The sequence below is a fragment of the Sorghum bicolor genome, chromosome 7 (genome assembly GCF_000003195.3).
Source record: "Sorghum bicolor cultivar BTx623 chromosome 7, Sorghum_bicolor_NCBIv3, whole genome shotgun sequence".
Lineage (NCBI taxonomy): Eukaryota > Viridiplantae > Streptophyta > Magnoliopsida > Poales > Poaceae > Sorghum > Sorghum bicolor.
The window spans coordinates 952,615-980,400 of NC_012876.2; the positions used below are offsets into that span (position 1 = coordinate 952,615).

General features: G+C 43.1%; 4 protein-coding genes and 1 long non-coding RNA gene across 9 annotated transcripts; 2 read left to right on the forward strand and 3 right to left on the reverse strand.

Moving 5' to 3' along the window:
* LOC8068540 lies at positions 762-4,120 on the forward strand. Its single transcript, XM_021464961.1, has 4 exons — positions 762-1,024; positions 1,784-3,411; positions 3,486-3,749; positions 3,830-4,120. The coding sequence occupies exons 2-4, from the start codon at positions 1,901-1,903 to the stop codon at positions 3,948-3,950; spliced, it is 1,896 nt and encodes a 631-aa protein (XP_021320636.1). The 5' UTR covers positions 762-1,024; positions 1,784-1,900; the 3' UTR covers positions 3,951-4,120.
* LOC110437010 lies at positions 4,184-5,099 on the reverse strand. The gene is made up of 2 exons (XR_002454989.1): positions 4,693-5,099; positions 4,184-4,618 (listed from the first exon to the last, which is right to left on the reverse strand). It is a non-coding gene; the product is annotated as an uncharacterized LOC110437010 (long non-coding RNA).
* On the forward strand, positions 5,252-8,633 carry LOC110437009 (putative F-box/FBD/LRR-repeat protein At5g56810). Its single transcript, XM_021464962.1, has 5 exons — positions 5,252-5,890; positions 6,090-6,202; positions 6,826-7,626; positions 7,743-7,892; positions 8,003-8,633. Exons 1-5 carry the CDS (start codon positions 5,740-5,742, stop codon positions 8,381-8,383), a joined length of 1,596 nt encoding a protein of 531 aa, XP_021320637.1. The 5' UTR covers positions 5,252-5,739; the 3' UTR covers positions 8,384-8,633.
* LOC8064367 (E3 ubiquitin-protein ligase CHFR) lies at positions 8,976-12,682 on the reverse strand. 4 transcript variants are annotated; one of them, XM_002444852.2, is made up of 8 exons: positions 12,273-12,444; positions 11,767-12,130; positions 11,463-11,691; positions 11,163-11,308; positions 10,491-10,578; positions 10,268-10,414; positions 9,554-9,703; positions 8,976-9,464 (listed from the first exon to the last, which is right to left on the reverse strand). In XM_002444852.2, the coding sequence occupies exons 2-8, from the start codon at positions 12,105-12,107 to the stop codon at positions 9,417-9,419; spliced, it is 1,149 nt and encodes a 382-aa protein (XP_002444897.1). In that variant the 5' UTR covers positions 12,108-12,130; positions 12,273-12,444; the 3' UTR covers positions 8,976-9,416. The 4 variants fall into 4 exon arrangements, 3 of the variants coding, with proteins under 3 accessions (XP_002444897.1, XP_021320639.1, XP_021320638.1); XM_021464964.1 differs by having other exon boundaries at positions 12,289-12,423; XM_021464963.1 differs by having other exon boundaries at positions 9,002-9,464; positions 12,302-12,682.
* LOC8068541 (putative methylesterase 14, chloroplastic) lies at positions 12,587-16,771 on the reverse strand. Of its 2 annotated transcripts, XM_002444853.2 has the most exons (6): positions 16,302-16,771; positions 15,685-16,223; positions 13,883-14,122; positions 13,643-13,786; positions 13,428-13,562; positions 12,587-13,290 (listed from the first exon to the last, which is right to left on the reverse strand). In XM_002444853.2, exons 2-6 carry the CDS (start codon positions 15,982-15,984, stop codon positions 12,940-12,942), a joined length of 1,170 nt encoding a protein of 389 aa, XP_002444898.1. In that variant the 5' UTR covers positions 15,985-16,223; positions 16,302-16,771; the 3' UTR covers positions 12,587-12,939. The 2 variants fall into 2 exon arrangements, with proteins under 2 accessions (XP_002444898.1, XP_021320640.1); XM_021464965.1 differs by having other exon boundaries at positions 15,685-16,771.

Sequence of the window (27,786 nt, forward strand, 5' to 3'; positions counted from 1 at the left end):
AGGAAGATGATTTCCTACATATCGAGGCAATCAGTGACAATTGCAGCAAGTGTCATTGTCGCAGGCTTAGTCATAAGCACTGATAGCTCCTGTGAGAATTGCCTTGATGAAGATATAAACCTAGTTATTGATGATGAACAGACTAAGGCCTTGTTTAGTTCCTAAAAATTTTACAAAATTTTTCAGATTTCCCGTCACATCGAATCTTTAGACGTATGCATGGAGTATTAAATATAGACGACAATAAAAACTAATTACATAGTTTGGTCAGAATTGACGAGATGAATCTTTTAAGCCTAGTTAGTTTATAATTGAACAATATTTATCAAATACAAATGAAAGTGCTAGAGTGTCGATTTTCCAAAAAAATTTTGAAACTAAACAAGGCCTAAGTCTTGCATTCCTAGATGTAAGAGAGGCGAGGTCAGTAATAATAAATCAACAAATAGTATCTAGAAAGACGAGAATGGCAAAGTAGCAAATTTCATTTGTGGGGATGGGTAGATCGCACTTTTTTTTCCTCCCCTGCTCGATTCGTCCGCCCGTTTCTCGCAGAGAAAATGGTAATTCTGCCATTATGAAAACTGGGCTTCGCAATTTTGCCATCCCGCAAATGGGATTCGCACATTTGCCATTCTCAAACGATGCATACCCATCAAATATGCCCTAAGCAGGATTTTACTCTAATTTAAATTTTTCTTTTTGCCATGCCTTATTTCTCTTCCCGTTTTGCCCCTCCTCCTTATCCATTCATTCACGGGACAGAGTCGTCGAGTCTCAGAGTCGTCGTGCGTTGCGTTCTCTCTCGGGAGACAGACGGCAGAGAGATGGAGCGACGCCGCTAGGTCAAGAGGGAGAGAGGGAAGGGTTCCCCGCCACCGCCGCATCTGACGCCGCCGCCGACGGTCAACTGCAGTCCACCTCGGGCTGTTTCCCCAAAGGCAGCCAGGCATCCCGGCTTTGCTGGCCGACGCCGGCGCTGCTCCCATTGCTGGATGGAGGACTTGCCCGATGTCATCCAAGGGTACGTATTCTTGTTATGGTGAAATCTAACTGGGTCCAAGCGTGTAGATGAGACTCGATCAGCATAGATTTGGTGGTAATCTAACTATGCCACCTTATTTTCTCTTTACTAGGCTCGATGGGGAGCCTGGGCTTAGCTTAGCACTGGTAGAACACCCTGCACAGCAGATGCAGACACCTCTCATTGATTGGGATACGCTACGCATTGAGGAAAGTCGAGATGAAGAGGGAAGAATTGAGATTGTTGATGATGAGGTGATGTATGAATTGATGGGATTTAGGGCTGAGGATGAGGAGGCTGATAAGGCAAGGAAGGCAACCAGTCAAGGTTGCAGTCAACAGAACATCGATGCTGATCAGAGGACTGAGGAAGTTGATACAAATGGGGCAGCCATTGAAGTTGATGACTATTTACCAGGGGAGAGGACTGTGGTGTATGATCCAAATCGGCCTAGTATGGATCTTGGCACAGTTATCCTAACATGATTGAGTTTAGATTGGCTGTGAGACAATATGCTATAAATAAGGAGTTTGAACTACGTGTTGTCAAAACTGATCGTGAAAGATATATTGGAGGATGCAAGGGGGGATCAGATTGTCCTTGGCATCTTGTTGGGCGTAGACAGCCTGATGGTTGCACCATTATGGTACTAACTTGCTGCTAATGTATTTTCCCTTTAATTTGAATAACATTGGGTTGCTAATATTTTTCATGCTTCTTCTTTTTTTTTTTGCCTTCACTAATTATTTTTTGTGACAGGTGACAGTGGTTGTTGATAAGCATACATGTGACTCAAGTGCTAGGAGGCAGACTAACACACAAACCAGTGCTTGGGTTGCTTCAAAGGCAGTACATCACCTTAGGAAGAAAACATTTATGGGCCCTAAGGAATTGCAAGAAACTTTACAGGATGAGCACAAGTGCATAATTCATTATGACACTATCTGTAGAGGTAGGCAAATTGCTTTGAGAGAATTGTATGGAAAATGGGAAGAGAGCTTTCAGCTGCTATTCAATTGGAGGGCAGAGGTCCTGAAGAGATGTCCAGGTAGTGTTGTTGAGATTGGAATTAAGGAGGTAGACAACAAGCTCTATTTTCATAGATTTTTTTGTGCATTAAAACCTTGCATTGAAGGCTTTTTAGAAGGCTGCAGGCCATACCTTAGCGTAGACTCCACTGCACTTAATGGCAGATGGAATGGTCATTTAGCTGCAGCTTGTGGTATAGATGGTCACAACTGGATGTACCCGGTTGCTTTTGGCTTCATTGATAGTGAGACAACAGATAACTGGACTTGGTTTATGACTCAGTTGCATAAGGCCATAGGAGATCTTCCTGTTTTAGCTATTTCTTCAGATGCATGCAAAGGTCTAGAAAATGCAGTTAAGAATGTGTTTCCGCAGGCTGAACATAGGGAATGCTTTAGACATCTAATGAACAATTTTATTAAAAGGTTTGTTGGTGATGTATTCTCTAAGATGTATCCTGCAGCTAGAGCTTATAGAGAATCAGTTTTCAATTATTTTTACAAGTCAGTCACTGATGCTTGTCCTGATGTGTTGGTTTGGATGGAGGCTCACCATTATAAACTTTGGATGAGATCTAGCTTCAATCCTGAGATTAAATGTGATTATATCACCAATAACCTTGCTGAAGTGTTTAACAACTGGATCAGGGACTGGAAAGATCTTCCTGTTGTTGAGCTTGCAGACAAACTCAGAGAGATGATTATGGTGTTATGGGCAAAAAGGAGAAAAATTTCAGAAAGGCTTACTGGGAAGATCCTTCCAGCAGTTATACAACAGTGTAAAGCTAGAACTAGAGGACTTGGGCACTTGACTGTTGTCGATGGTGGCAGAGCTGCAGCTGAAATTTGGGACACCACTAACACTCACAGTAGACATGTTGTTAAGTCTGATATGCATGAATGCACCTGTCTTGAGTGGCAGCATACTGGTAAGCCTTGCCAGCATGCTTTGGCTTTGATTACAAGTGTACCATGGCCTAACGTAAATATGGAGGATTTTGTGCACGAGTATTACTCAGTTGACAGGTTCAAGTCGGCTTACAAGAGGCTTATAGAGCCATTGCCTGATAGGTCACAGTGGCCAGATGTTGATTTGCCTGATGTGATTAAGGCACCACTTGACAAGAAGACTGCTGGTAGGTACAGAAAACTCAGGATCAAAGGATTCCTTGAAGGTGGTGGCAGCAAAGGAAAGAAGGCAGCCAAGGAAGCAGCAAATGAGGCAGATAAACAAGCTGCAAATGAGGCAGAACAGGGCAAGAAGAAAATGATTAGAGGCAAAAGGAAGTGCAAGGGATGTGGAGAATTGGGCCATGGTGAAACAAGCTACAAATGCCATCTTAATGGGACTAAAAAAAGGTAAAAACTGCTATATTTACTCGCTGTCCTCACTTGTGCTTATTAACTTAAGTATTTTTTTTCTTAACTTGCAGGAAAAGAAAGCCACGAAAAAATACAACAAAGTATGGTGAGAATGCAAAAATCCCAACAAAGAGAGCAAGGAAGGGAGAGAAATCTCAGGCTACAGCTACTGCTGAATCAACAGCTGCTTTCAATGACCAAGAAATGGCACCACCATCCCCAAATGTATGCAATGAAGAAGAATTGGCTGCACCAGCCCCAAATGCACTCTCCAGCCCGACAAGGCTCACAAGGGAACAAATTATACAAAACAGCCCCGTTAGGGTGACAAGAGGGCATGCAACATACTAATTCTCATTCTTTTTATACTTGTACACAAGAGCTACAAATGACATATTTCATCCTTTTATTGCAGCCGGCTCCAAACCCTGCTAGGTGAAGGTGTTGATCCCATCCTTGTTGCCTCACCAAAGAAGACTGTGCAAAAGAGGAGCCCACCGAAGAAACTGAAGCCAAGGAGACTGAAAACCAATTGATCACAAAACTTAAATGCTACCTATGCTATTGTGATCGTGAAATTGTATCTGGACCTATGTTATTATTTTTGAGACATGTATCTGGACCTATGTTATTGTATTTGGACAACAATCTAGACCAATGTTTCTGGAATGTTGGTGTGATCATGAAATTGTGTCAAAATTCTATCCATTGAAAAGCAACCCAAAGTCAAGCAAAGTTCTGTCAAAATTTTGTCTAAATTCAAACAAGGTTCTGTCAAAATCATGCCACAGGCTGATCTGCATAAAACATCTTCATTACATAGGATGTAGATGTCATTACAACACATTGGTCGACCACCACATTCCAAAGTTGCTACATACAACAGCTGTTCACTTCCACATACAGGCAACCACAACACCTATGAGGACACCTACAAACCCCACAAAAATAGAATAATCGATAACAATTTGCTTCGGCCCAGGCTTCGGCTCATGAATCTGCCCAGGATTCCTCTCTGCAGGCTTCACCTTCATTTTCCAAATTTCAGCTACAACACTATCAACTGTTTGCTTCAACTCTATCAATTCAGCTTTCAATTCAGAGCAACAATCACAGGATGCCTCTTCCATCTTAGCCTTGAATCCCTGTTCTTGTGTTTCCAATTTCACATTTGACGAATGTAACCACAGGTACTGGGATCACCCTGCAGCCAAAACACATCAATCACAAGCAGCACCAAAAAAACACAGGCAGATCCCCAATGTCAACAATCGTTACCTTGATGTTGTATGGGCACTTGAGAAACCACTTGCCCAATGTCGCCGGCTGCTTGCTCTGAATCCGGACCAATGGAACATGGCAAAAGGGGCACTCACTCCTTCCAGTTCCGCTTGCGCTCGATCCCGCCGAAGTTAGCTTCATCAGGCTTCAGTGTGGATGCGTCGGGGTGGTGGCGCGTGCTGGAGCCGTGGCGTGGCGTGGACGCGATGGGGTGCTGCTGCGCCCGCGGCGTCTCGCGGACAGGGCGTCGGGGCAGAAGCGCGTCGGCTTGAGCGGACGGAGGAAGCAGCGCCGGTGGCCTGGCGCAGATCGACGGGGCGGCGCCGGCTTGTCTCGTCCGCCGCGGATGCGGCGCCTCTTCCAGTCGCGGCTCCCTCCGTTAAACTCCGTGAACGCACGACTCGGTCGCGTGAATGAATGGATAAAGAGGAGGGGCAAAACGGGAAGAGAAATAAGGCATGGTAAAAAGAAAAATTTAAATTAGAGTAAAATCCTGCTCAGGGCATATTTGAGGGTGTGTATCGTTTGAGAATGGTAGATTTACGAATCCTATTTGCGGGATGACAAAATTGCGAAGCCCAGTTTTCATAATGGCAGCATTTTCTCTTTCTCGCACAGCTGATAGCCACTCCCGTGCTTTTTTCCTCCGAGCGCAGAGCCGCCGCCGCCGTAGAGGACCAAGCCACCAGGGCGACGGCGAGCGCCGTCCCGTTCCGCCCCTTTCTTGCTGCAGGCGAACGCCATCCCGTCTCTTGCTGATGCAGAGGAGCCGACCTACGGCTGCGACGCCGAGCTGGAGCTGGAGGCCACGGCGGTTTCACGGAGCAACAGCTGGGGTCATATCGGCCGCGGATGCGGAGTAGGAACAGCCGGTGCCTAATCGGATCCCGTCATATGTTTCCAACCGGGACAGAAGAGTCCCAAATTTACTCTCCTTCCCGCCGATGCGTATTCGGATTCTGGTTCAATCATCCAATCCAAATCTAGCGCGCGAGGGAGGTGGTCCACAAATATATATATATACGGAGGCTACTACGATGATTGATGTGTAAACAGATAGCATCGCAGATCTGCAGGAGAACGGAAACTCCACGAGAGATCTCGGGGAGGGTGGTGTACTTCGTGTCGTCTTCCACTCGTACCATGTGGATTCAGAGCGAGACCCAGGAGCGTCAGCAAGCCACCTCAGCCCGGAGTAAGGCTAATCGTCTGATTCGTTTGCTGTTTTCTTCTTTCATCATCTCATAAAAAAGATGACCTTTTTCATCTGTTAGCTTTTTTTCTTTAATCTGTTCGTTATGGATTCATTGTTTAGATTATGTCACACGTATAACATTTTTTAAATTTTTATTATTTGATATTGAATTTCCACAACCGTGTTTGTCGGCATGCAGATGGATCCGTTGCTACGGTGGACGAAATTAAGGACTCACCCTGTCAAGGACATGGTGATGGCAATTCTCAAGATGGACAAACATTCGGATATTCCATCCCATGCCTTCCTGAGGTATGGGCAACATAAAATTCTGAAGGGGGGCTATTCTGTTGGATCTTTTAGCTCAAGTTTTTAAACATGGAGAACCTTAGTATATATCTTTTTTTTTAGGGAACCTTAGTATATATCTACATAATCAGGCATATATCTACATAATCAGGCATGTGCCTGTTGATGCTGTATCGTTGTTTCTTGATGAAATATGCAAATAATCGTATTAGCCTAGGATCTCTCACTTGTGCGATTTTGACCTGTTATTCCGCGATAAAACATCGTCTTGTGCATTTTGATAGACACATTGTTTACTCTGTGTGCTGTTATGCAAGCAGCAAGCAAGAACAGATAATTAAATTAAATATTATACTAGTTAATCGGTGCTGGCTATCAGTACGTGTATTTTTTCCCGTTGTCAGAAAGCCTGTAGTAATACCGTCTGGGAAAAACTTCTCTGCGAAATGCTAAGTTACCTGCTACTTTAGATTCAGTTGGCAATTTACATACCTTTTGCAAGCATGCAGAGAGCTACATGGGGAAGAAGATGTACTCCATGTGGTTCTACTGTTTTTCCTTTATTATCTGATTGAAATCTCACTTGTCTTTAAAGTTGAAAATTCATCCCATTGTTGTGCATGCAGGATATCTTGCGTCATATTCATTCTTTAATGCCAATGGATGCTGCTGCTCGTGCTGCTTGCGTTTCTCGCACCTTTCTAAGCTCCTGGAGATGTTATCCCAAACTAATCTTGAGTTCAGAAACGGTCAAGGCACATAACACAAGTTTAGGACGCAGAATCCACAGAATCCTCAGAAATCACTCAGGGATTGGCTTGAAAATATTGGAGCTTCATTTGAGTGATCTATATGATTTCTTTCCTTATCTCGACAGATGGCTCCATGATGCTATCACTCCAGGGATTGAAGAGCTCACCCTTAAGCTATATAAAGGGTTCAGCTTCCCATGCTCAGTTTTATCTGGAGGGATTAGGAGCTCAATTCGGTCTCTTGATCTTTACTCTTGTGTCTTCTGTCCCACTGCTGAACTTGGTCCCTTTAGAAGCCTAACAAGTTTGTGTCTGTATTCTGTGTGTATCACGGGGGATGAGTTAGGGTGCCTTCTTTCCAATTCCCTTGCTTTGGAGCGTTTGGTCCTCAGTGATTGCAAGGAGATAATCTCCCTCGAGATACCTTCCGTTATGCAGAAGCTCAGCTACATGAGTGTCGTTTGTTGCAGTGCTCTGCAAATTATAGAGAACAAAGCTCCAAGTCTCTCCAGTTTTCACCTTATCCCAGGAGTTCGAAACCTCTCGCTTGGAGAAGCATCACAAACAATGAAGGAACTGAGCTTGTTTCGTGCGAATGCCATCTGCTATGGTCGTGCTGAGCTTCCATCCATTATGCCAAATCTTGAGAGTCTTTTATTATGTTCAAGCCATGAGGTATACTGCAGAGTATCGATACATTCCATAGGATCGGCAGTAGTCATATCTACTGTTATATATATGTGCACAGGTGTATATATAATAAATCTGAACATGGCATATTTGTTGTGCAGGTGGATATACCAATGCTGCCGACTAAATTCGTCAACCTCAAGCACCTATACCTTCAGATTATTTCATCGGCCTTGTCCCCAACCTGTGATTATTCTTCTCTGGTTTCTTTCTTGGATGCATCTCCTTTCTTGGAGACTTGGCGGCTGCAGGTAAGACATTTTCTCCATCCTATATTTCTAGCAAATCAATGTATGTGGTGACTCGGTAAATTTGGGCGCATCGATCTATTGATGATTCAGTTTCTTGGTTTTGTCTTTAGGCACCTCTGATAGATATGGGGAATGAATTGGTAGGTTCTTCAGATTTGAGGCAGTTGCCTGAACGACAGCACCACCACCTCAAGATTGTGGAAATGATAACATTCAAATCTACAAAGAGCCTGGTTGAGCTAACATGCTGCATTGTGAAGAGCGCAGTCTCACTCGAGCGCCTTACATTCGACACATTTCGTGGCGATGTTAGGTCTCCATGTTGCTCGGGGGATGATTCTGTCGTTGGCTACAGCAAGTATAGGATGGAGCAAGCATCTAGAGCGGTGGAAGCTATAAGAATGTACATTGAGGATAAAGTTGCACCTACAACTAAGCTGACTGTTCTGGAGCCCTGCGCACGGTGTCACGCCACCGCTTTTGATGATTAGGATTAGGCAGACCTTGCAAGAGCTATATCCGGTGCTAGGATGGAGTATCATTAGTGAATTGTGCTTGGTTTCTTTGATTGTTCGGAGCGGTTTATATGTTTTGTCTAGCCACAAAGGCAAAATCAAACTACTCTTCTTAGGTTTGATTAGTTTGGATGAAATAGTATTGCCGTGTATGACTTTGAGTACTTGTTTATAATAGATATATATCAGTACCCTTTTATATAAATTTGGGTTATCTAAAAAAACATATTTGTTGTCCAATTTATATCTCTCTAAACTATCGAACAAGCTTTACCCTCCTCGTGGCTGACGTGATGTCACATTAGACAAAAACCATCATCAAAAGATTCTATAGTGCAAAAACAAACGATTTTATAAAGTTAGAGGGAGGTTAAAAATCTGATTTTGAAAATCAGACTGTCAACCTGCGGGCCGGCGCGGTCGGAACTGCAGCAGGCTGTGGGTCGTTGCAGAGCGCAACTTAGTCTTCTGTTAAAGTTTAGGCCTTTATCACTCGATCACCATGGGAGACCTGGCTTCACACACACCAGTAACCCGTCTACCACAAGAAATACATGGACGCGTCACGACACGAAGTCTTCCTGACTTTAGAGATTTCATGGCCCAGGATTACCAGAAAGGCAGCTAAAATATGCAGTCACCTGTGAATGCATCGCTTCGCTTATATACAGAACACATCACACATTCACACGTCAGCCATGCTTCCGTTACTATTTCCCTGTCTTCTTGTATTCTATATATACAAGAGGCAGGTTTAGCATGATGACACTAATAGATCATATTGGCAGCCATCTTATGCGCTGAGGCTGAGCTGAGCATACATACATTTACAGTGCTACACATTATGTGCCACGAAAAGTGTTTCTAAGTGGTGGTAAAACACACAAAAAAAACACGAGCTATTTCTCGAGCAACTCCTTCGATAGGTAAACAGAAAAAAGAATTGTGGTGTTGAACACCTCTTCCATCAGTAACCATGACAAGATATATGATGTGAGAAGACCATGCCTCACTTATCTGCCAACTGGTTGTGCAGGAAGTCGAGAACTGAGAGGCGCTGCAAAGGTACGTAATGAAGATCAGTCTGGAACAACAGATACAGGCACGGGGGTGAGAGTAGGAATAATGAGGATCAAGAATAGCTACCCGTTGTTCAAGGCTAGCTTGTTCAGAATCCAGCTTCAACTTCTCAAGGCATTGAATTGCTTCCTCAAAACCTTGAACTGCAGTGCTCTCATTCCCAAGATTTCTATCCACGTCCGCAACTTTGGCAAGAGAAGTTGCTAGATCAATGACCTATATCCAAGAAATGTAAATTAAAATACTATTACACTTATGCAACAGATTAGCTCTAATAGAAACAGCTAAACTCAAGCTTGTCTATTCAAACCAAATTATTCTTCTCAGAAATTAAAGTTTAATGAATAATATAACATGTTTCCTTTAAAACTAAAAATGGACAAAAAAAACTATTGTTCAGTTCAAGCAGTACAGCTTGACCCAAAATAGACATTTGGATCCTGGCAAGGCCAGCTTTGACCAAACATCTGCACTGAAGCAGGATTTTCGTACTTTGACTGAAAACTATTTATCTAGGCCATAGGTTCAAGAAGAATACATCAGAGTACAATAGCTTGCCACTAACCAATTACGACTTACTAGCATTTTCTCCAGAAGTATAGTAAAAGTTCTATCTTGACAATTGTTCCAGATCATTAGTTTGTTGCTCCCTTCTTTACCCTTCCCTATCGCATCGCTTCCAAGTGTTCCTATCCCATGTCTGAAAGACAGCAGCATTCCTATCCCATGTCACCCAACAGTTTACGTATAGTATAACTCCCTGCCTCCCGCACAACATACCTGGGAAGCCACTGCTGAGTGCTCTTTTACTGCATTTCTGCGAACATCCAATGAACGGGCATAATAGTTCCTTGCAGATTGGAGGTCCCCATCATAGTAGCGAAGGTCACCAATTTTATTTAGTGAAACAGAGAGAGTATGAACTAGCTGCAGATGAATGTAAAAGATAAATCATCAGATAGTAATTTCAATGTTATTACATTACGCTAAAATTGAATACAACCTCAAGATCTTTTGTGGGGAGTTTCGAGAGTATCTCAGCACTTTCTTCATAGTGTGTGATTGCTGAAGGAGAATCTCCTAAGGTCCGACTGAAAACACAGTACAATGACAAGGATGCAGTGTTGAATGAGTTCTGATTAACAAACGTAGCAAAATAAGATATAAGTGTCACAGCTGATTCTATTGGCAAATATCGAATAAAGTATCAAATATAATTATATGGAGAATGAGGCATGCTATTATATTAGTGATCAGAATAAACATTCACTAATGACAAGTAACAAAATATAGTAACTAAAGAGATTCAGGGACATAGATATTGTAGGTGAACAAGGTTGCTAGGCATGCTTGACCAGGATCATGCTACTTGCTATTAGCCTATATCAGCCTGTAATTAGCACCAACATGATGCTTGGTACAGGGCACACTTTTTTTTTCATTTAGCGAAATACCATCCAAATAGGTTGCAAGCAGCCGGTGGCTGACAAAACTATCAAGGTAGAACTCTACTAAAAACTCCTGATTCATTCAGTCCGTCCATCCGCAATCCACACAACTAATTTATGCTGAAAACTGGATCATACCCACTGTGCTGTTCAAAAGTAGATAATAAAAGAAACAGTGAGACTCTCCATTTCTTCATTGGAAAAGATTTCAGCTTGTTAAAACATACCAGCAGTCCCCAAGCATTCCTAATACAGCTCCAAGCTGCGAACATAGGTCTAGATTATCTTCTGAAGATTTCAACTCCTCCCTGATGTCGTCAGCACACATAGTGAGCCTTGATTTTGCGCTTTCAATGTTCTTGGCGCGAAAAGCCTGGAGAAGCAAAAGTAAGGACACTGTTGTAACAACATTATTGTGAATAAATCCATGGAGAATGGAGAATGATTAACTGTCCAATTTTTACAGGTTCCAGAATCTAAAGTCCATCCGACATAAGAATCTAAAGCATCTACACTTAATTACCGACCCTCATAGCCTGCTGCACCAGAAAAGCTCCCCTCTCCATCGAAACATCCTCATATATGACTTTGTCCTTGAAATCTGCTGCTTCCACATCCCCTGTAGCATGTAACCGCTTGATTCTGGCATGGCCATCAATGAACCGATCAACAAGCGCTTGAAGCTCAGCATCAGGCTCAATCCCCTCTATATCAGCACCACACAGCGGGCAGTCCTTAAAGCGTGAAATACATGCCCTGCCAATGGAAATCCAATAAGAACCTATCGAAGCAAGGAATCAAACATGAAGCAATGCGAAGCACGAGACGCACTTGCAGAATTTATGGGCACACGGCTTGCATTTGCTGCTTTCATGGAGCAGCGCCTGGCAGACAATGCAGCTGAGCGGACCCAGCTTGAAGGTGTTGGAGTCGTAGCCAAACGGGCACTTTGCCGGCACCATACGAGGATCATCGGTGCCCTTTTCTTCACCACCATCGATACTTTCCTTGTGCTCACTGCCATGACCCTTGCCGGTCACAGGGCATACACCAGTGATGCTCTTGTCAGATTTTGCTGCGGGGCATAACCCAGCGCTGCTCTGATCGGTGGCTTTCACAGGGCATACGCCGCCACCAGTGGTAGCTCCTGCAAAAGGGCAGCACGAGCTCATGGTATTCGATGTTGTTCCCTTCTCTGCAGAAAATGAGACAAGGAACATGAAAACTCAAGGTTCAGTAAATTTGAAGTTTGCTACACTACAGAGTTGTTCGAGCTGATGTGCTTCGATTTCAGCCAGATTCAACGAAATCAAATGGATGGGGGGTTTGCGGCTTGCCTTGTCAATCACCCACCAACGTTACTCGCCTGTATGAAGCTCCAGGAGGGCCTGGGACGGCGAACTCGCGCGGCGGCGTGGGTGGAAGCGCGCCCAGTCCTCGGCGACAGGTGAGGTCGCGTGGGCGGCGGCGGGATCGGCGCGACAGCAAATTTGGGGCACAAGCAGAAGCAGAAAGAAAGAGAGGTGCGTCAGTGGTAGGGAAGGCCTGGATAAGATCGCATCCAACGGTGCCAGGAGTGCCACATGGGATGATCCAGCAACCACACGCTGCGCCACACCACCAGGAAGAAGGAAGGGGACTACGAACGAGAGGATTACCATCAAATTAACAATAATTGTTGGTGAATTAAGCATCACCACAAGTGCTATCTGCATTGACATTGCTCACTGTTCAAGCAGGGCACACATCACAGACAGACTTCAACTTCATATCTCATTCATTCATTCACAGGGTAAAAAAAGAAATGCAACTATCTGATTACCACCTCTCATTCTCTATATGATCTGATCTGATGGCAGAAGGAAAAAAAAACAAACACTTTGACCTCCCTACATTATTATCCGACACAGCTGCTTTCAGTTAATCCCCAGACCTTCCTCCCTCCCTTTTGCATCCTCCTATGTGCTACTCATTTTTCTTTTCATGTACACTACATACATGCAGTCATGACTTAGCTGCCGCTGCTGCTGTGGCAGCGGTGGTCTCCTCCGCGCTCGCCTTGCCTGGGAGCAGCCCCACGGAGGATTGGATCTGTGCGATCTCCAGCAGGATCTTGTTGAGGGACTGCGGCTTCGAGAAGAAGGGACAGTGGTCGCCGCCCTTGATCTTGAAGATGCCGTCAGGAGGGTTCTCGCGGACCAGCTTCTCCTGGGCATCTGGCGACAGCATGTGGTCATCGAGCGTCTGGATGAAGTAGCGGCGGACGGTGCCGTAGTTCTCTGGGGTGAGGGAGAGCTTCTCCATGATTGGGGCTAGAGGGATAGGCCTCATGGACACCGCCGCTAGCGCCATATCCTGCATATTATGAAGCATGTGCAAACTTGTTAGCAAGTCAACTGGAAATATAGACTGCCATGACAATGCTGGATACAGTACATCGTTGATCTTTCAACTGGTCCTGGTTGCATAATGGTAGAACACAATGTGCTAACCTTGGAAGGTGTTTGGTTGAAATAGAGCCCCTTGATCTGCTGTTTATCGAACATCAGCCCAGTGGGAGGCTTGTCCTTTCCATTTCCATAAACTAAAAACTGTGATTCTTGCAAGAAGACATCTGCTGACCGGAGCTGTGAAATGCAGGTTAACGTGAGCTCCAATTGAATATGCACATGGAAATGTTATAAACACATAAAGAGGGATTCCATACTTCCTCAGAGAACACGTCAAAGGGCCGCTGGCCATCCTTTACCATCGTAGCTGTAAGAAACACCGCCTTTGATATCTTTTTGGGGTACTGCTCCAATGCATATGACACACTTGCACCTCCGCAACTATGGCCGACCAAAATGACCTGCATTATCATCGTTACAAACAGTGGTCAGAAAAGCTGATTTTGTTTCCTCCCAAAAAAATAAATATACACAGAACAGCAGATGTAATAGCACACCTTCTCATCTTCAGGAAGTTTTTCAAGGTAATCAATTAATGGCTTGGAGTAATCTGCTAATGTAGCTATGCTGTTTGTATCAGTATGGTCTATGCCAGAACCTGTGAGATCTAAGGCAACAGGATCTAGACCAGCTTCCTCCAGGTGTGAGATGGTCTTGTACCAGCACCAAGCACCAAATCCTTCTCCATGAACAAGGACTATTTTCTTTGTTTCTAAATTCTCCAGGACAATTGGGGCCTGAAAGCATATACCAGCAGCATCATTAAAATCCTTTTTTCTAAGGAACCACAAGATAATGTTTGTATGACAATGTTAGACATTTCTTCTTACTTTAACTGTTGACAAGGCTAAGGAAAAAGAGATAAAACTACTCTTAGGAATTTACAGGTCGGGCAACAAAAAAACGTGACTAGCAAACAAGTCATAAATGAGACAAAGTTTTGAATATGGGACCATGCTGTTAAAGCAGTTAAGTTACTGAAGAGGTGCTAGCATTGTCTTGTAGTCCCAATGCCATATAAATTTCTCCATGAATAGACAACCATGTCTTGTACTTATGTATGACAACAGGTGCACACAAAGATACCTTTTGAACATATAGTGGCATAAGACAACGATATATAGGCTACTAAATAATCCATTATCTTTAGAGAATTAGCAAGTGTATGAACATTTGAAGAAAAAAATCCCTGCTATGCTTTAGGTGATAAGCATGCAAAGCATAAGAAAAGGCATGCCCAGCATATCAAGAGAACTGAATTTCAAAAGAAACCAGAACTATCTTGGCTGCACAGGGGAAAAGCAACTACACCACCATTTTATTATGAACAAGATCAAGGTTCCAAATTGTAGCAAAGTATTAGGCATATATGCTTACAATGACATCTAAAGACTCAAGCTAGGTTATTTAGTTTTGAAGTATACATATATTTGAACAGGGCATTTAGCACAGGAGTACAACACCAAGCAACATGGAAACACAACTTCCTATTCAGTATGGTATAATTCCACACGATGGAACTACCTTGAAGTTCTAAAAGTTCCACAACCAGGAACACCAAGTTGTTATCACTTAAGTATTGGCAGAATTCAGAAAGTCACTATTCAAATACAACTCAACTTTACCAAACCAAGGAAGCTACAGAGAAATAATTGAAAAGGTTTATATGGGGGACAGAAATAATTCAAAAGGTTAGGACAGTTTACATGTAAAAAACAAGAGAAGTCCTTCGGCAAACAAAAAAGCACACCACAGACAATAGTTGAACTCACTACTCACCCAATCACATTAAGCCTGACACTACCAACCACATTATAAATCAATAGATCAAACCAAGAGCAGTTACATATGAACAAATACATCCAGGCCAAAGTTGGGGTCAAGTCACAGTCCAAACTACCCCATAATAGCGACGTACTGATTTTAAGAGCAGAATGCTACTGAAAAAACACCTCAATAAATCAAGAAAAAAACTGTATGAAAAGTTGGTACCATAACTAACCATCTCTACGAACTGTCCCACAGAGAATTCTTACAAGTGAAGTTTAAGGCACTACACCTAAAGCACATATTGCGAATGACCAAATACAGTACCACGAATTACAGATGCTTCGCACAATTGACCATATTCAGAAAATTATGGCAACACCAAAATGTACAATTCTAAGGTACCATTAATAATAACACTAAGATTGGATTTGGTGCTCAAGAACGCAACGCAAGGTTGGAGACAGCAAGCAAAAAAGCAAGCAAGTGAAATTGGAAGTGAAAGGAAGGGATAGGTAGCTAGGAGGCTTACGGGCTTGGCATTCGTGACGGAGTCCGGCAGGTCGCCGCGGCGGCGGGAGCTGGTTGAGCCGGGGGCCATGCGTCGGGACAGGGAGGCCCCGGCGTCGATGCGGCGCGACATAGAGCCGCCGGCGTCGAGGTGCTGGTGGATGGCCATGGCCAGCGCCTGGCGGTGCAGGAGCTCCTCCTCCGCGGGCGTGAGCTTGGGCCCGCCGCGCGCCGACCGCGCGCTCCCCATCCGCTTGCTGCGCGACACCACGGCCGCGCCCCGCTGCTCCTTGCGCGGCATGCACGCGAACGCGTTGCCCATTGGGGAATGAAATCCGAGACGGGGAAACGAGTGTGGGAAGAAGCCGCAAGCAAAGCTGCCGCTCGAGGGGAGATTCAGGCGGGACAAGAACGGAGGACTGTGGACTGTGGAGCAAGCAAATCGCGGCAAAGGCGAGCGAGAGCAAAGAAACCAAGGGAAAAGGGGAAAGGGAGGGATTTTCAAGCAGGAATTGAGCTCTGCTTCAAGAACACGCTTCTGTCTCCACTGGAAGCGGTGGACTGCTCCAGAAAAAGGAAAAATCAAATCAGCGCGAGTCGACACGAAATGACGAAATCCTCGGGGTGAAAGAATTCAACCTTTGAGAGGAACAAGTTGACCACCGGGGAAATGGAAACTCCGACCAGGTCAAGAAACTCCGAGCGGCGAGATTGGGCTCCGGCGACGACGCATGGGTGACCAGAACAGAAACGCAAGGCAGCAGCAGATGCACAGCACGGAGCAGATCTGAAAGAACGGGCAGGGCGGAATTTATGAGTGGTCCTCGCACCTAACTCATCTCCACAGGAATCTCGCCGGAGCGATTTATTTCCCTCCCCTGCGCTGCACCTTCCGAACCGAGAAAAATAAAGAAGAGAAATCTTTGGCAGCCGATACTGCTAATCAAACAAGGCAAGGAAGGGAGTTCAACGCCAAAGCCGCCGGATTGCAGGAAGCTTTTGGGCGGTTTCTAGGGAATTGTGTCTCTTGCCGTCTTCCTACTTGCTAGTTTGCTAGCGCGGACTATCTATCGTCAATACGCGCTAGCTGTACACCGCTCTCCAGCTTTTGTTTTGTTCTCTTCTATAGAGAACAAAAAAATGGTTTCTTTTTTTGCAGTTACGATTTTATTTTATTTTTTTCCACACAAGTTCACTGATTGTCTTGTTTGGTCTGGCTTTTGACCACCTCGCTGTCCTTGTTGTCTTCTCCATCTTCTTCAGATAAAGATGAAAGTGGCAGCTCCTTTTCCCCTTATGAAATCCGAAACGCTTAAAATAACTTCCCTCTAGTGCTCTTTTTCCTCTGGTTTTTCTTTGATTTTCCGGAGAGGAGATATCCTGGTCTGCCCCTTTTCAGATGCCAGGACCTGCCTCTCACAATTCTATATTCCCTCCGTCGCAAAAAGACCATTGTTATTGATTTTCAGATATCTTATTTGACTATCCGTCTTATTAAAAGTTTTTATATAAATAACATCTATTTGATCATTGCAGATACTTTAATAATGATTTATCTATTTAGATTGTACAAAAATAAAATATAATTGGTCAAAGTCAACAACAACGATATTTTTGAGACAAAGAGAGTACTCTACTATCAAGTCTATCAGCATGAAGCTGCAAATCGGCAATGCAGGATTGGTTGATACAGTACTTTTTTTTTGTTAATTAACTGATGGAATGCAAAAGATAGTAGGTGTGTGTCTCCCTTTTGAGCTCCAGAATTTCATCGGCCCTGATTTGAAATGTGGCTGCACGACTGCACCTATGATTTTCTGGGGAAAAAAGTGAGAATAGGGCCACCTGATGAATAAACACAAACAGAACGGATCACTGGATCAGGAAGCGCTGTTGGAAGTCAAGGCCAAAAAAATTTCGGATTTCGATACTGTAGCACTTTCGTTTTTATTTGACAAATATTGTCCAATCATGAACTAACTAGGATCAGAAGATTCGTCTCGCGATTTACAGACAAACTGTATAATTAGTTTTTGTTTCCGTCTATATTTAATGTTTCATGCATGTGTCGTAATATTCGATGTGACGGAGAATCTTGAAAACTTTTTGGATTTCGGGGTGAACTAAACAAGGCCCAAGCAAATTACCCTTATCGTCCTTTTGCAATTCTTTATTGCCTGGATCGCAGCGTTCAACAACTCCCTCCATAAATTTGATCCGTTGAAATGACGATGGAATAGTGTGGTGCTGTAGGTGACTCATGTGAAATTGCTCACATGCTCATGCTGGCGTGCCATTGCCAGGACGGCAGTTACTTGCTCTTTATTTTAATCATGTGGTTTTGGCCACCTCTTCCTTCTGCATTCAGCCATGAATAGCGAGTAATCCTTCACGTCTTTTGTAAGTAAACTAGTAACACGTGCGTGCGTACGTACTCCTATTATCAAATCTCATATATATATATATATAGGCCTTGTTTAGTTCCCAAAAATTTTGCAAAACTTTTCAGATTCTCCGTCACATCGAATCTTTAGACGTATGCATGAAGTATTAAATATAGATAAAAATAAAAACTAATTACACAGTTTGGTCGGAATTGACGAGACGAATCTTTTGAGCCTAGTTAGTCTATAATTAGACAATATTTGTCAAATACAAACGAAAGTGCTACTATTCACGTTTTGCCAAAAATTTTGAAAGTAAACAAGGCCATATTTGAACCCATAGGATTTGACAATTTATATGAGGAGCATAATTGCTGTAGGCTCTCCGAGAATGACCGTCGAGGGCTAGAGATGTGTTGACCTTGCTTCATTACCATCATATATATCCCCCACCCCTCACATGCATGTTGAGTTGATCTGTACGTCCTGACATTTTTTAGATATTGAAATGTGATAAGAAGTATGTAGTCAACTATACTCGTACTACTTTGCAAGTAGCACATGTGTCATGTCAAAAGCATGCCTAGCTCCATGAATCCTCGGTTAAGAAAGAAAATACAGGGTTTGTGTGGTAGTACTTGTGTAGTAGTTGTCACAACTCACAACTAAGGTGATGATGTGTAGCAGTTGTCCTAGAGTTGTACATATATGCCCGAGTGTATTTGGTTCTCTTTGAACAAAACCTACTAAAGTAGTTCATTCCTCATAGAGGGTGTTAATGGTGGCTAATGAGGAATGGCACAATATGAAGAGATGGGAGCTCACTAGGGCCTTCCACAGTGGACAGTGATGTCAGAGGGAAAACATGGGTCCCACAACAAAAACTAACGTCGGACTCTTGAAGGCGATTTGCATGGCAACTTTCTTCACCTTCAATAGCCGCAAGGTGTTCTACTGCCATGATGACTTCTCTATCTGTTGGTCCATCTTGTGCGATTTTTGGTATTGATCAATAGTTAGGATGAAAAAACAAAATTGGTTTTTTATGTTTTGGGCACCGACACTTGGACTTACGCCGCTCTCAACTTTTATGGCATCACTGCAAGTTAGCATCACCTACCACATAGTGCATAGCGATGCCCTGATGTTCTCTTTCTTGTTTGGGCATCACTTTCAAACACATGTTGTGGAGAGCCTAAGTTCCAAAGGAGAAATTTGACCTTTTACAAAGCACAAGTGCACACTAGTTCAATGCATACAACGTTGGGGGAAATTTTAGATGGTTCACCTTTCCACAGAGGTTGAGGACAACCGCTTGTGAAACCAATCATGATTGCACAACAGTTTTTGTGCATCAAGCTTCAACAACCTATCTATAAACAATCAAGAGACCATTTGGCGAAACTGGCGGGCACCACCAAAGTGTGAAAATTTTGTTTACTTGCTCCTAGTGGACATGATGATATACATATATGTTGTTGCATGCCATTTGACGCATCTCATGAGCCGAGACATGTTGTCGCTTGGCCCTGCACTTCCTTCTCCTTCACTTCAGCTCCCCCTACGCGTTGTACTCCAATGTTGACTCCTCTTGTTGCCATCCCATCTCCACCAGGGTGGCGGCATAGGGGCACGCGCCACAGGTAGCTCATAGGGTTGCAACATGAGAGGCACAGTCCTTGCCCTGAACACAGCTCATGTAGCACTAACATGGCCTCATCCTACCCGTGTGATGGTAGAGTGGTAGGGAGACACAACGGGTTTGTCAAGCCATCAGGCTGGCACACCCTAGCTAAACCCTTGTAGGGTCATGCATAGGCCGAAGGCACGACATGACGATAATATATGGGTCATGCTTTAACAAGTCCAGGCTGTGTCACCCGCTTGGCTATCTATATCTATGGCAAAGTTCGAGGAGAGGCATGCTCTTGGTGTGTTGCCGATGCAAGATGTTAAATTAAGGAACTCTAATTTGAGGGTATGTGGTTGTTTTTTTTTGTTTTGTCCTTCTTTGTTATTTTATTGGACTTCTAGTAGGCCGAGACCTACTTAAAAAAGATGGTAAAAATTGAAGGAGATAGATTGTTGAGATTGCTATAAACTGTTAAAAGCACGGGCAGGAATATATTTTTTTAGATGAATTAGAGCTTTAATTAAAAAGCTAGCTCCGGAAGAGCCATCGTACTACTGCTATCATGAGAACGGGGATGTAACGGCACGTACGTATATAGCTAAGCTAGGTAGCAAAAGTGCAAGCAATTCGTTTTTTTCTTGTGTGGCTCACCAATAATGCAAGTGATCAGAAAAGGCAGCAACAAATAATGCATGCATTTGATTTGATGTATAGCGACGTTAGCGATGGCACCGTCGGCCACACAGTACATACATACTGTATGGACTTGAAGAGATGGAGTACACCAAACGCTTCAACTACTAACAACAACCTGCATCTTTATACTAACAACCTGCATATACTCCTACATGAGCTAACTACTAGCTAGTAGGAAGGAGTAGCTCGTTAACGTTAACATGCATGGACGACGGATCGGCCGGTCCAACAAGCTAGCAATCATCCGTCCATCATCATCTAATACGCTGATCTGCCCTGTCGACTGTCGTCCTGCTGCTACTGTATGTGAGAGAGACGTATGTATAGTACGTTGTTCCTGCAGATCCAACTGCTTTTGCTTTTAAGTATCACTAGTACAATATTCTTAACGGAGGCCGGCAAAATTTATTAATGGAGGCGGCCTTTCCAACCGCCTCTAATGGAAGGCCTTGGTTAATCCGTGATCTATGGAGGTGGTTATTTTGCCCACCTCTATAAATCAAACACACAAAACAAAAAAGAAAGAAAAACATGTAGACAGGCCCGTCGAGCCCATCCACATGTTATCACCGTCGCCGCCACTAGCTCCATGTTGGTGCCTGCTGGGATACGGTCGTGCCATCGCTAGATCCGGCCTCCCACCGCTGGATCTGGCTGCCGTCGCCGGATCCAGACTCCCACCACCGGATCAGGCTGATGAAGACAAGTGGTGCACCTCGCCGCACTAGCCCACAGTGTTGGAGTGGAACGCCACCACCGTTGCTCATAGGGTGGGGGAGGGCCGCCACGCCGCTGCTTGCAGGGTGGAGGAGGGGCGCCGCTCGACGGATTCGGCCTGTGTCAGAGAAGGAGCCACGGCCATTGCGGCCGAGCGCGCGCGCGACCTTGACTGCCGGGAGCGCGCGGAGCCTTGCAGCCGGGGTGCGTGTGGCCTCCACCACTAGAAGCATACAGAGTGCCCATTGAGGAAGTGTCGCCGCCATAGGTAGCGCCACCGCCGGGAGGGGCTCGAGGGAGGAGGGGAAGGAGCGAACTAGGAAGGAAGGGAGAGGGGCGCCAGCCATCGGGAGGAAACAGGAGAGGACGCTCGATTCCTGATGTTCGGGCTGGGGAGCGCGATAGTCGCCCTAGGCGCCGTTGGAGGGAGTGGCTGGAGGGACGGGGGAGAGAGGTGTGGTTAGAAAGCCTAAGTTGTTAAATATATAGGAGCTCAGTAGGAGATCTATATGGGCCAGGTAAGTTGGGCCAGTATTTTTGGAGTCGGGCCATATAGTATGCCCGCCTCTAAAAATGGATTTATAGAGGCGGGTTCTATAAGAAGACCGCCTCCGAAAATAGACTATGTTTGGAGGTGATTGCTTTAAGAAGCCCGTCTCTATAAATCTATTTTTGGAGGCGGGCAAAAGTGCTTACCTCGAAAAATAAAAAAAGCCCGCATCTGCTAATCGTATGCATTACTAGAGGCGGTTAGATTTTGTGACCGCCTTCATTAATAAAAAGACATCGTCCATTAATAAAAAGACATCGTCTTACAAAATCATAGTATATGTTCAGAGCTACTACCAAGCCAGCTTCTTGTCCAGCTTCTCATCCACCCATGCATCATCCGTTTGCTCAGTTAGTATAGTAGCAGCAGCAGCAGTTACGTACCTCTCCATTTGCATTAGTTGGAACCTTCTTATCACTACTACAGTAGCTTCACTACCACCGGACTGTCAGTGTTTTGCTTGGCGACGGTGAAAGTGCTGTTCATCACACCATTTTGCAAACCGGTGGTGAAAAATAAATATTTTTTTAAAAAATACCCAAGTTTACTTAAGTTGTTACACGTCCTGCAAGTTGAAGAGTCTTAGAGTATATTCTTTTCTAATGGATAGAAATAGAGATTTTGGTGAAAACAAAATCCTCCAATAACTTCTTTAACTAGATATCTAAATATAGCCATCATTCATTCTAGATGCTTTGCTAAGCTAGTCAAAGATGAAGAGCAGAGCTAGCTCTCTAGGATGGGCACAAAATATAGAGAAATTATTGGAAGATAGAAAGATATAAACATCGTTTTTTATTCAAATGGCTCTCTATACGATGATTTAGAGAGTAAATTTAAGAAAAAGAAAACTCTTAGAGATGCTCTTAGGGGTTGCAACTTGCTTGATCCAGGCAGCTAATTGATCCAGGAATCAAAGCTAATTGCTAGTCAGGCCTTGTTTAGTTCGAAAAAATTTTCATTTTTTGCTACCGTAGCATTTTCGTTTTTATTTAATAAACATTGTCCAAACAATAAGTAACTAGGTTCAAAAGATTCATCTCACAAATTACAGGTAAACTGTGCAATTAGTTTTTATTTTCATCTATATTGAATGCTTCATGCATGCGACCAAAGATTCGATGTGATAGGGAATCTTGAAAATTTTTGCGAACTAAACAAGGCCTCACTCTTAGCGGTAGCGAAAGCTAAGATTCCCTAATTAATCATTCAGCCTGGTGGTACGATTGTTTTTTTCCCAATATATTCAGGGATTTTTTAATTTGCTCCTCCCAGCCCTCAAGTTATTTAGGACGTTGTTTCTGTTCAAAATTGCTGTTTTTTACTGGACTATATGACCATGTTAGCTTTTGGCTTGAATTTTAGGCTTTTAGGCTTATCTAGGAGTGACTTTTAGGCTTGAATTTTAATTAAAGGAGTCAGTGAACTGTGTGACTTTTTATGTGTTAGAACTTTCTAATATGTTTGCTCTGGTTCCTCTTGTGAGAGGGTGAAGTCGGTTGTTTATATTTTTGTCTAAAATTCATTAGATTTGGATTCTTTAGCTAATATATATGTAGTACTACGCAGTATATATTTAGCATGTCAAGCAAGAAGGCAAGAATTGGGTTTATGGCTATTATACCAACTTATTGATGTAATGGTTCTGAATTGATAAAATTATTCTTTTATAAAAAAAATGTGAAGCCAATTAATAACGTCTTATTAGATTTCAAGCTATTTGTTGGCCTCTTAACTAGAGCATTCAGATTCATGCACTAGCACCAGTAGACAATATCCAGTAGGATACATATTCTCGGCGGCTGGCCTCCTGCTTTGGGGACACAAATCCATTACTAGTTGTCACGGCCATGCATGTATATATGCTTGTGATTTCTGCAATGAGCTTCCAAGACATAATCTCATTTAATTATTCTTTATTAGTTTAACTTTTCTTACAGATTGTAGGATATGCTAGTTTCATGGTACAGTTACTAAGATTATGAACTAGGTAACCGAGCCACATGAGTTTTAATGACCCTGCCAAGTCAGCAACTTTGCTTATGTGACACTCTATTTAATATGCATGACACTCTCATAAAACATGCATTGAGACTAGCCTAAGGCAACATCCTTGAAAAGTTAAAATAGTGTCTGCTTCAGCTTTGCTATAGTATGTCTGAAATCTGAATTCTCAAGATATACTACTGCTATTTTTTGAAAAAAATAATAAAAATACTAGTGCTTGAGGTAGTGGTGTGTGCCACTTTGATTCTGTTTGGTGGAGCCCTATCTGATTCTGATTCTTTGTGGAAGCTAATTCTCTATGAGAAGTGATTTTATGGCTAAAGGTGATTCTCTTTGATTATTTAGCGTAAACTCTCAAAATTACGATAGAGAACCACTTCACAGGAGAAACTATTTTTTTTTTCAGCTCTTAGAGCCTCTTAGCTCAAGAATCGCTTCTCTCTGGAGCTCCTACTGGATTCAGCATAGAATTAGCTCTGGGAGCTCTGCCAAATATGGCCTTTATTTATGACTTTACATGTAAATGGCTCAATACAACGCGATGCAGCTCCATTTCCTCTATCATTTCCGGTTTTCCGTGTCTTTTTCTTCCGAAATTCATTTTCAGATATTTTTGCTGGTTTCCGATGTATACACAACTTGAAACCAAGTGAGTAGTATTATTGGCTACTACTGGTGTGACGAAAGCTAATATTCCCTTGAATAATTAATCAATCTGCCTGGTGGTACGATTGTTTTTTTTCCCAATATATTCAGGGATTTTTTTCATTTGCTCCTCCCAGCCCTCAAGTTATTTAGGACGCTGTTTCTGTTCAAAATCTACTGTTTTTTACTGGACTATATAACCATGTTAGCTTTCGGCGCGTTCTCTGTTAAAATGTGGGTTGTTTATGGAACATAACCATCATCATGCTCTGCTCCTCCCAAACAAATGAACCTAAAATCTAGCTAATCATTGGAAAACAATAAGAAAATAAGAATTCTACAAAGAACTGGATCTGATGAATTGGCATTCTTCAGCTTTCTCCTCTGAACTGAAAAGCTGCATGCAGACAAGTGACAACCAAACCATAAACCAGCACAGTTCATGTGCATGTCATTTTCTGCGAGCTTTTCTGCATACTAGCATGCAGCAACAACTCTCTGTCTCGGCCGGACAAAAAAGCATGAACGGACAAACGGGCTATGTTCTGCACAGCTATATAAAAACTATTGTGTCTATATGACGACGAATATCCCAACTACCGTGAAGTACTACCTTTGTTCTAAATGACAATAAATAATATATGTAGTTTTTATTATATATTTAAATATACATTACATCTAAGATATATAGCATAAGTTATGTATATCTAGAAAAAAAAAATCAAAACCACTTATGATATAGAATGAAAGAGTAGATTCTAGTGTACGAGACCAGTTATTAAAAGCATGAAGAAATCTTTTACCACTACGACTTGGCGTCTGATTCTAGCAGCATGACTGAAAATACTAGCATATGCATGATGATCCGCATGTGGATTAATTAATCTTTAAGATTAAGAGATCTCATCGTACACATCACATGTGACGTTGATTCATGACCCACATCATATCACATCACGACTAACTAATAATCCAACCGTTTGGATTAGTGGTGGGTTGGATACAGTATAATGTTTGCTTCATTCAGTTAATGAATTCTGTCCTCCTCTGACCAAGAATACTTGAGCCTCTTTTGGCAGCTATGGTATACTACTCATCAGTCATGAATGGACTAGATAGTAGAGACACTACCGAGATGGAATCATATGCTGCAATTTGGTATTAGGGCCTGTTTAGATTGGGAATGAAAATTTTTTGGGTGTCACATCGGATGTGTCGGAAGGATGTCGTGAGGAGTTTTTAGAAACTAATAAAAAAACAAATTACATAGCTCGTCAGGAAACTGCAAGACAAATTTATTAAGCATAATTAATCTGTCATTAGCATATGTGGGTTACTGTAGCACTTAAGGCTAATCATGGAGTAACTAGGCTTAAAAAATTCGTCTCTCGATTCTCAACTAAACTGTGTAATTAGTTTATTTTTTTTATCTACATTTAATGTTTCATGCATGTGTCCAAAGATTCGATGGGATGGATGAAAAAATTTTGGGTGGGAAACTAAACAGGGCCTAACAATTATACACTGAAACTTTTAGCTGTTTCCAGACACAGAAAGCTGCCTTTTATACTATGTACATAAAAGAAAGGACTGACAGAGAGAAAGGCCTTGTTTAGTTCCGAAAAGATTTCGGATTTCGGTATTGTAGCACTTTTGTTTGTTTGTGACAAATATTATCTAATCATGGACTAACTAGGATCAAAAGATTTGTTTCGTGATTTACAGCTAAACTGTGTAACTAGTTTTTGTTTTCGTCTATATTTAATGCTTCATTCATGTGCCGCAAGATTTGATGTGACAGGGAATCTTGAAATTTTTTTGGTTTTTGGGGTGAACTAAACAAGGCCATAACGTGTGTACACACTGTTGTTGCCGGATGGGCACTCAGAAGTCACAGCAAACAACAGTTTTAGAGTATCAGATTTGAAAATTCAACCAATTCTAAATGAGGTGATGTATCAATGAATTATGTAGTAAATGTACCTCATACTACTAGTACTTAGCTTGTACTCGTTCCATTCTGTAAACCAAACAAATAAAACACAGAGGAACGATCCGGTACAGGTAATCTGACTTGGGCCATCTGCAAAATGCATTGACCCATGCCGGGCCACTGATGCGAGTGTCGTGGGGATCTTACTGGGCCTGGAGCGCGCGCACTGATCTTGGACCCTGCCTGCCTGTCCACCACACCTGAAGAAGGCCCAAGAGCATGCCGAATGTCTTGCAAAGTGAGCACATTCTGCTGTGTAAGTGGTGGGACAAGTAAATGCCGGTGATCCAATTCAGAAGGAACGAACAGACAAAGATCTGTCAATCTGTCGGGCGTGTTTGGTTCCTTGCTAAATTTTAGTCAGCTAAAACTATTTTAGCTATTTTTAGGTGACTAGTGAGACTAAACTATTTTAGCTTACTGTGTTTGGAAGTTTAGCTACAAAGTAACTAAAATTTAGCTGGCTAAAATTTAGTAGGTGGAATCAAACAGCCCTTAAAGACGGTTGAACTGCTGAAATCCCCAGTGCATGCATAAGCTGAAACCTGCTGCCGGGCCGAAGACTACCTAGGCCACCTCAAGGTTTTTCTGAAGATTAACACTGACGGCGAGTGTATGTTCAGGCAACGAAGGAGGGTGCCTCCTGGGGTTTCATCATCAGAGATTATACTGGGAGATCACGTGTTGGCAGGGGGGCGGGCAATGCTGGCCAGCTTCAGGACGCACTGATCGATGGCGGAAGCGATCAGCTGCCTCATGAAGGCTGGCTCTGGAGACTGCAGAAATGTATGGCAGATCAGCGATCACGTCTGATTCCCATGACCGTAGTGCACCCAGCGGCATGATCTTCAGTGACGGCATCCGTAGCTTGTTCGCTAATCAGTTTGTGTGCTTAATATAAGTGTTTCTCTTATTCCACGCTGTACTAACTCGTCTGCGCACGAGCTTGCAAATTTGAGCTTAGCTTGGGACTCCCGGTTTTCTGTAAATGTGCAAGTGATCCGCGATTTGGCGGGGTCTGGTGATGGTAATAAAAGGCCGTAGAGACACGAAAGTTTCCAAAAAAGAAAAAAAAAAACAGTAGCTGAAAAACTGCATCCACAGCGGCATCCAGTACCTTGCCTTCTGAAACAGCTTCAGCACACCATGTGTGTGAGTAATGTAACTCGGTCTGTTTAGGCATGAGGCAATGCCGGCTTGGCTTCCGTGTCTCAGTTACATGTTGGAATGTCGTTGGACTTGATCAGCATCTCATGCCACTTGCCACATGATGTCGTTTACCAAACCTTCGACCCCGGCACCATCATGTCCAACTTAAACATCGTCTGACACAGGGTCTCATGCCGATCGGGATGGATGCGATCAGGCAATTCACACACGTAACATACTGCTGGAGCGGAGGGGAGGGGATGGTCATCAGTTCATCACACCATCCACAAAACTTCTGTCAGCTCTGCATCTTTCTTTGCATTGAACCTGCCATTTTCAGTAAAAGTTCA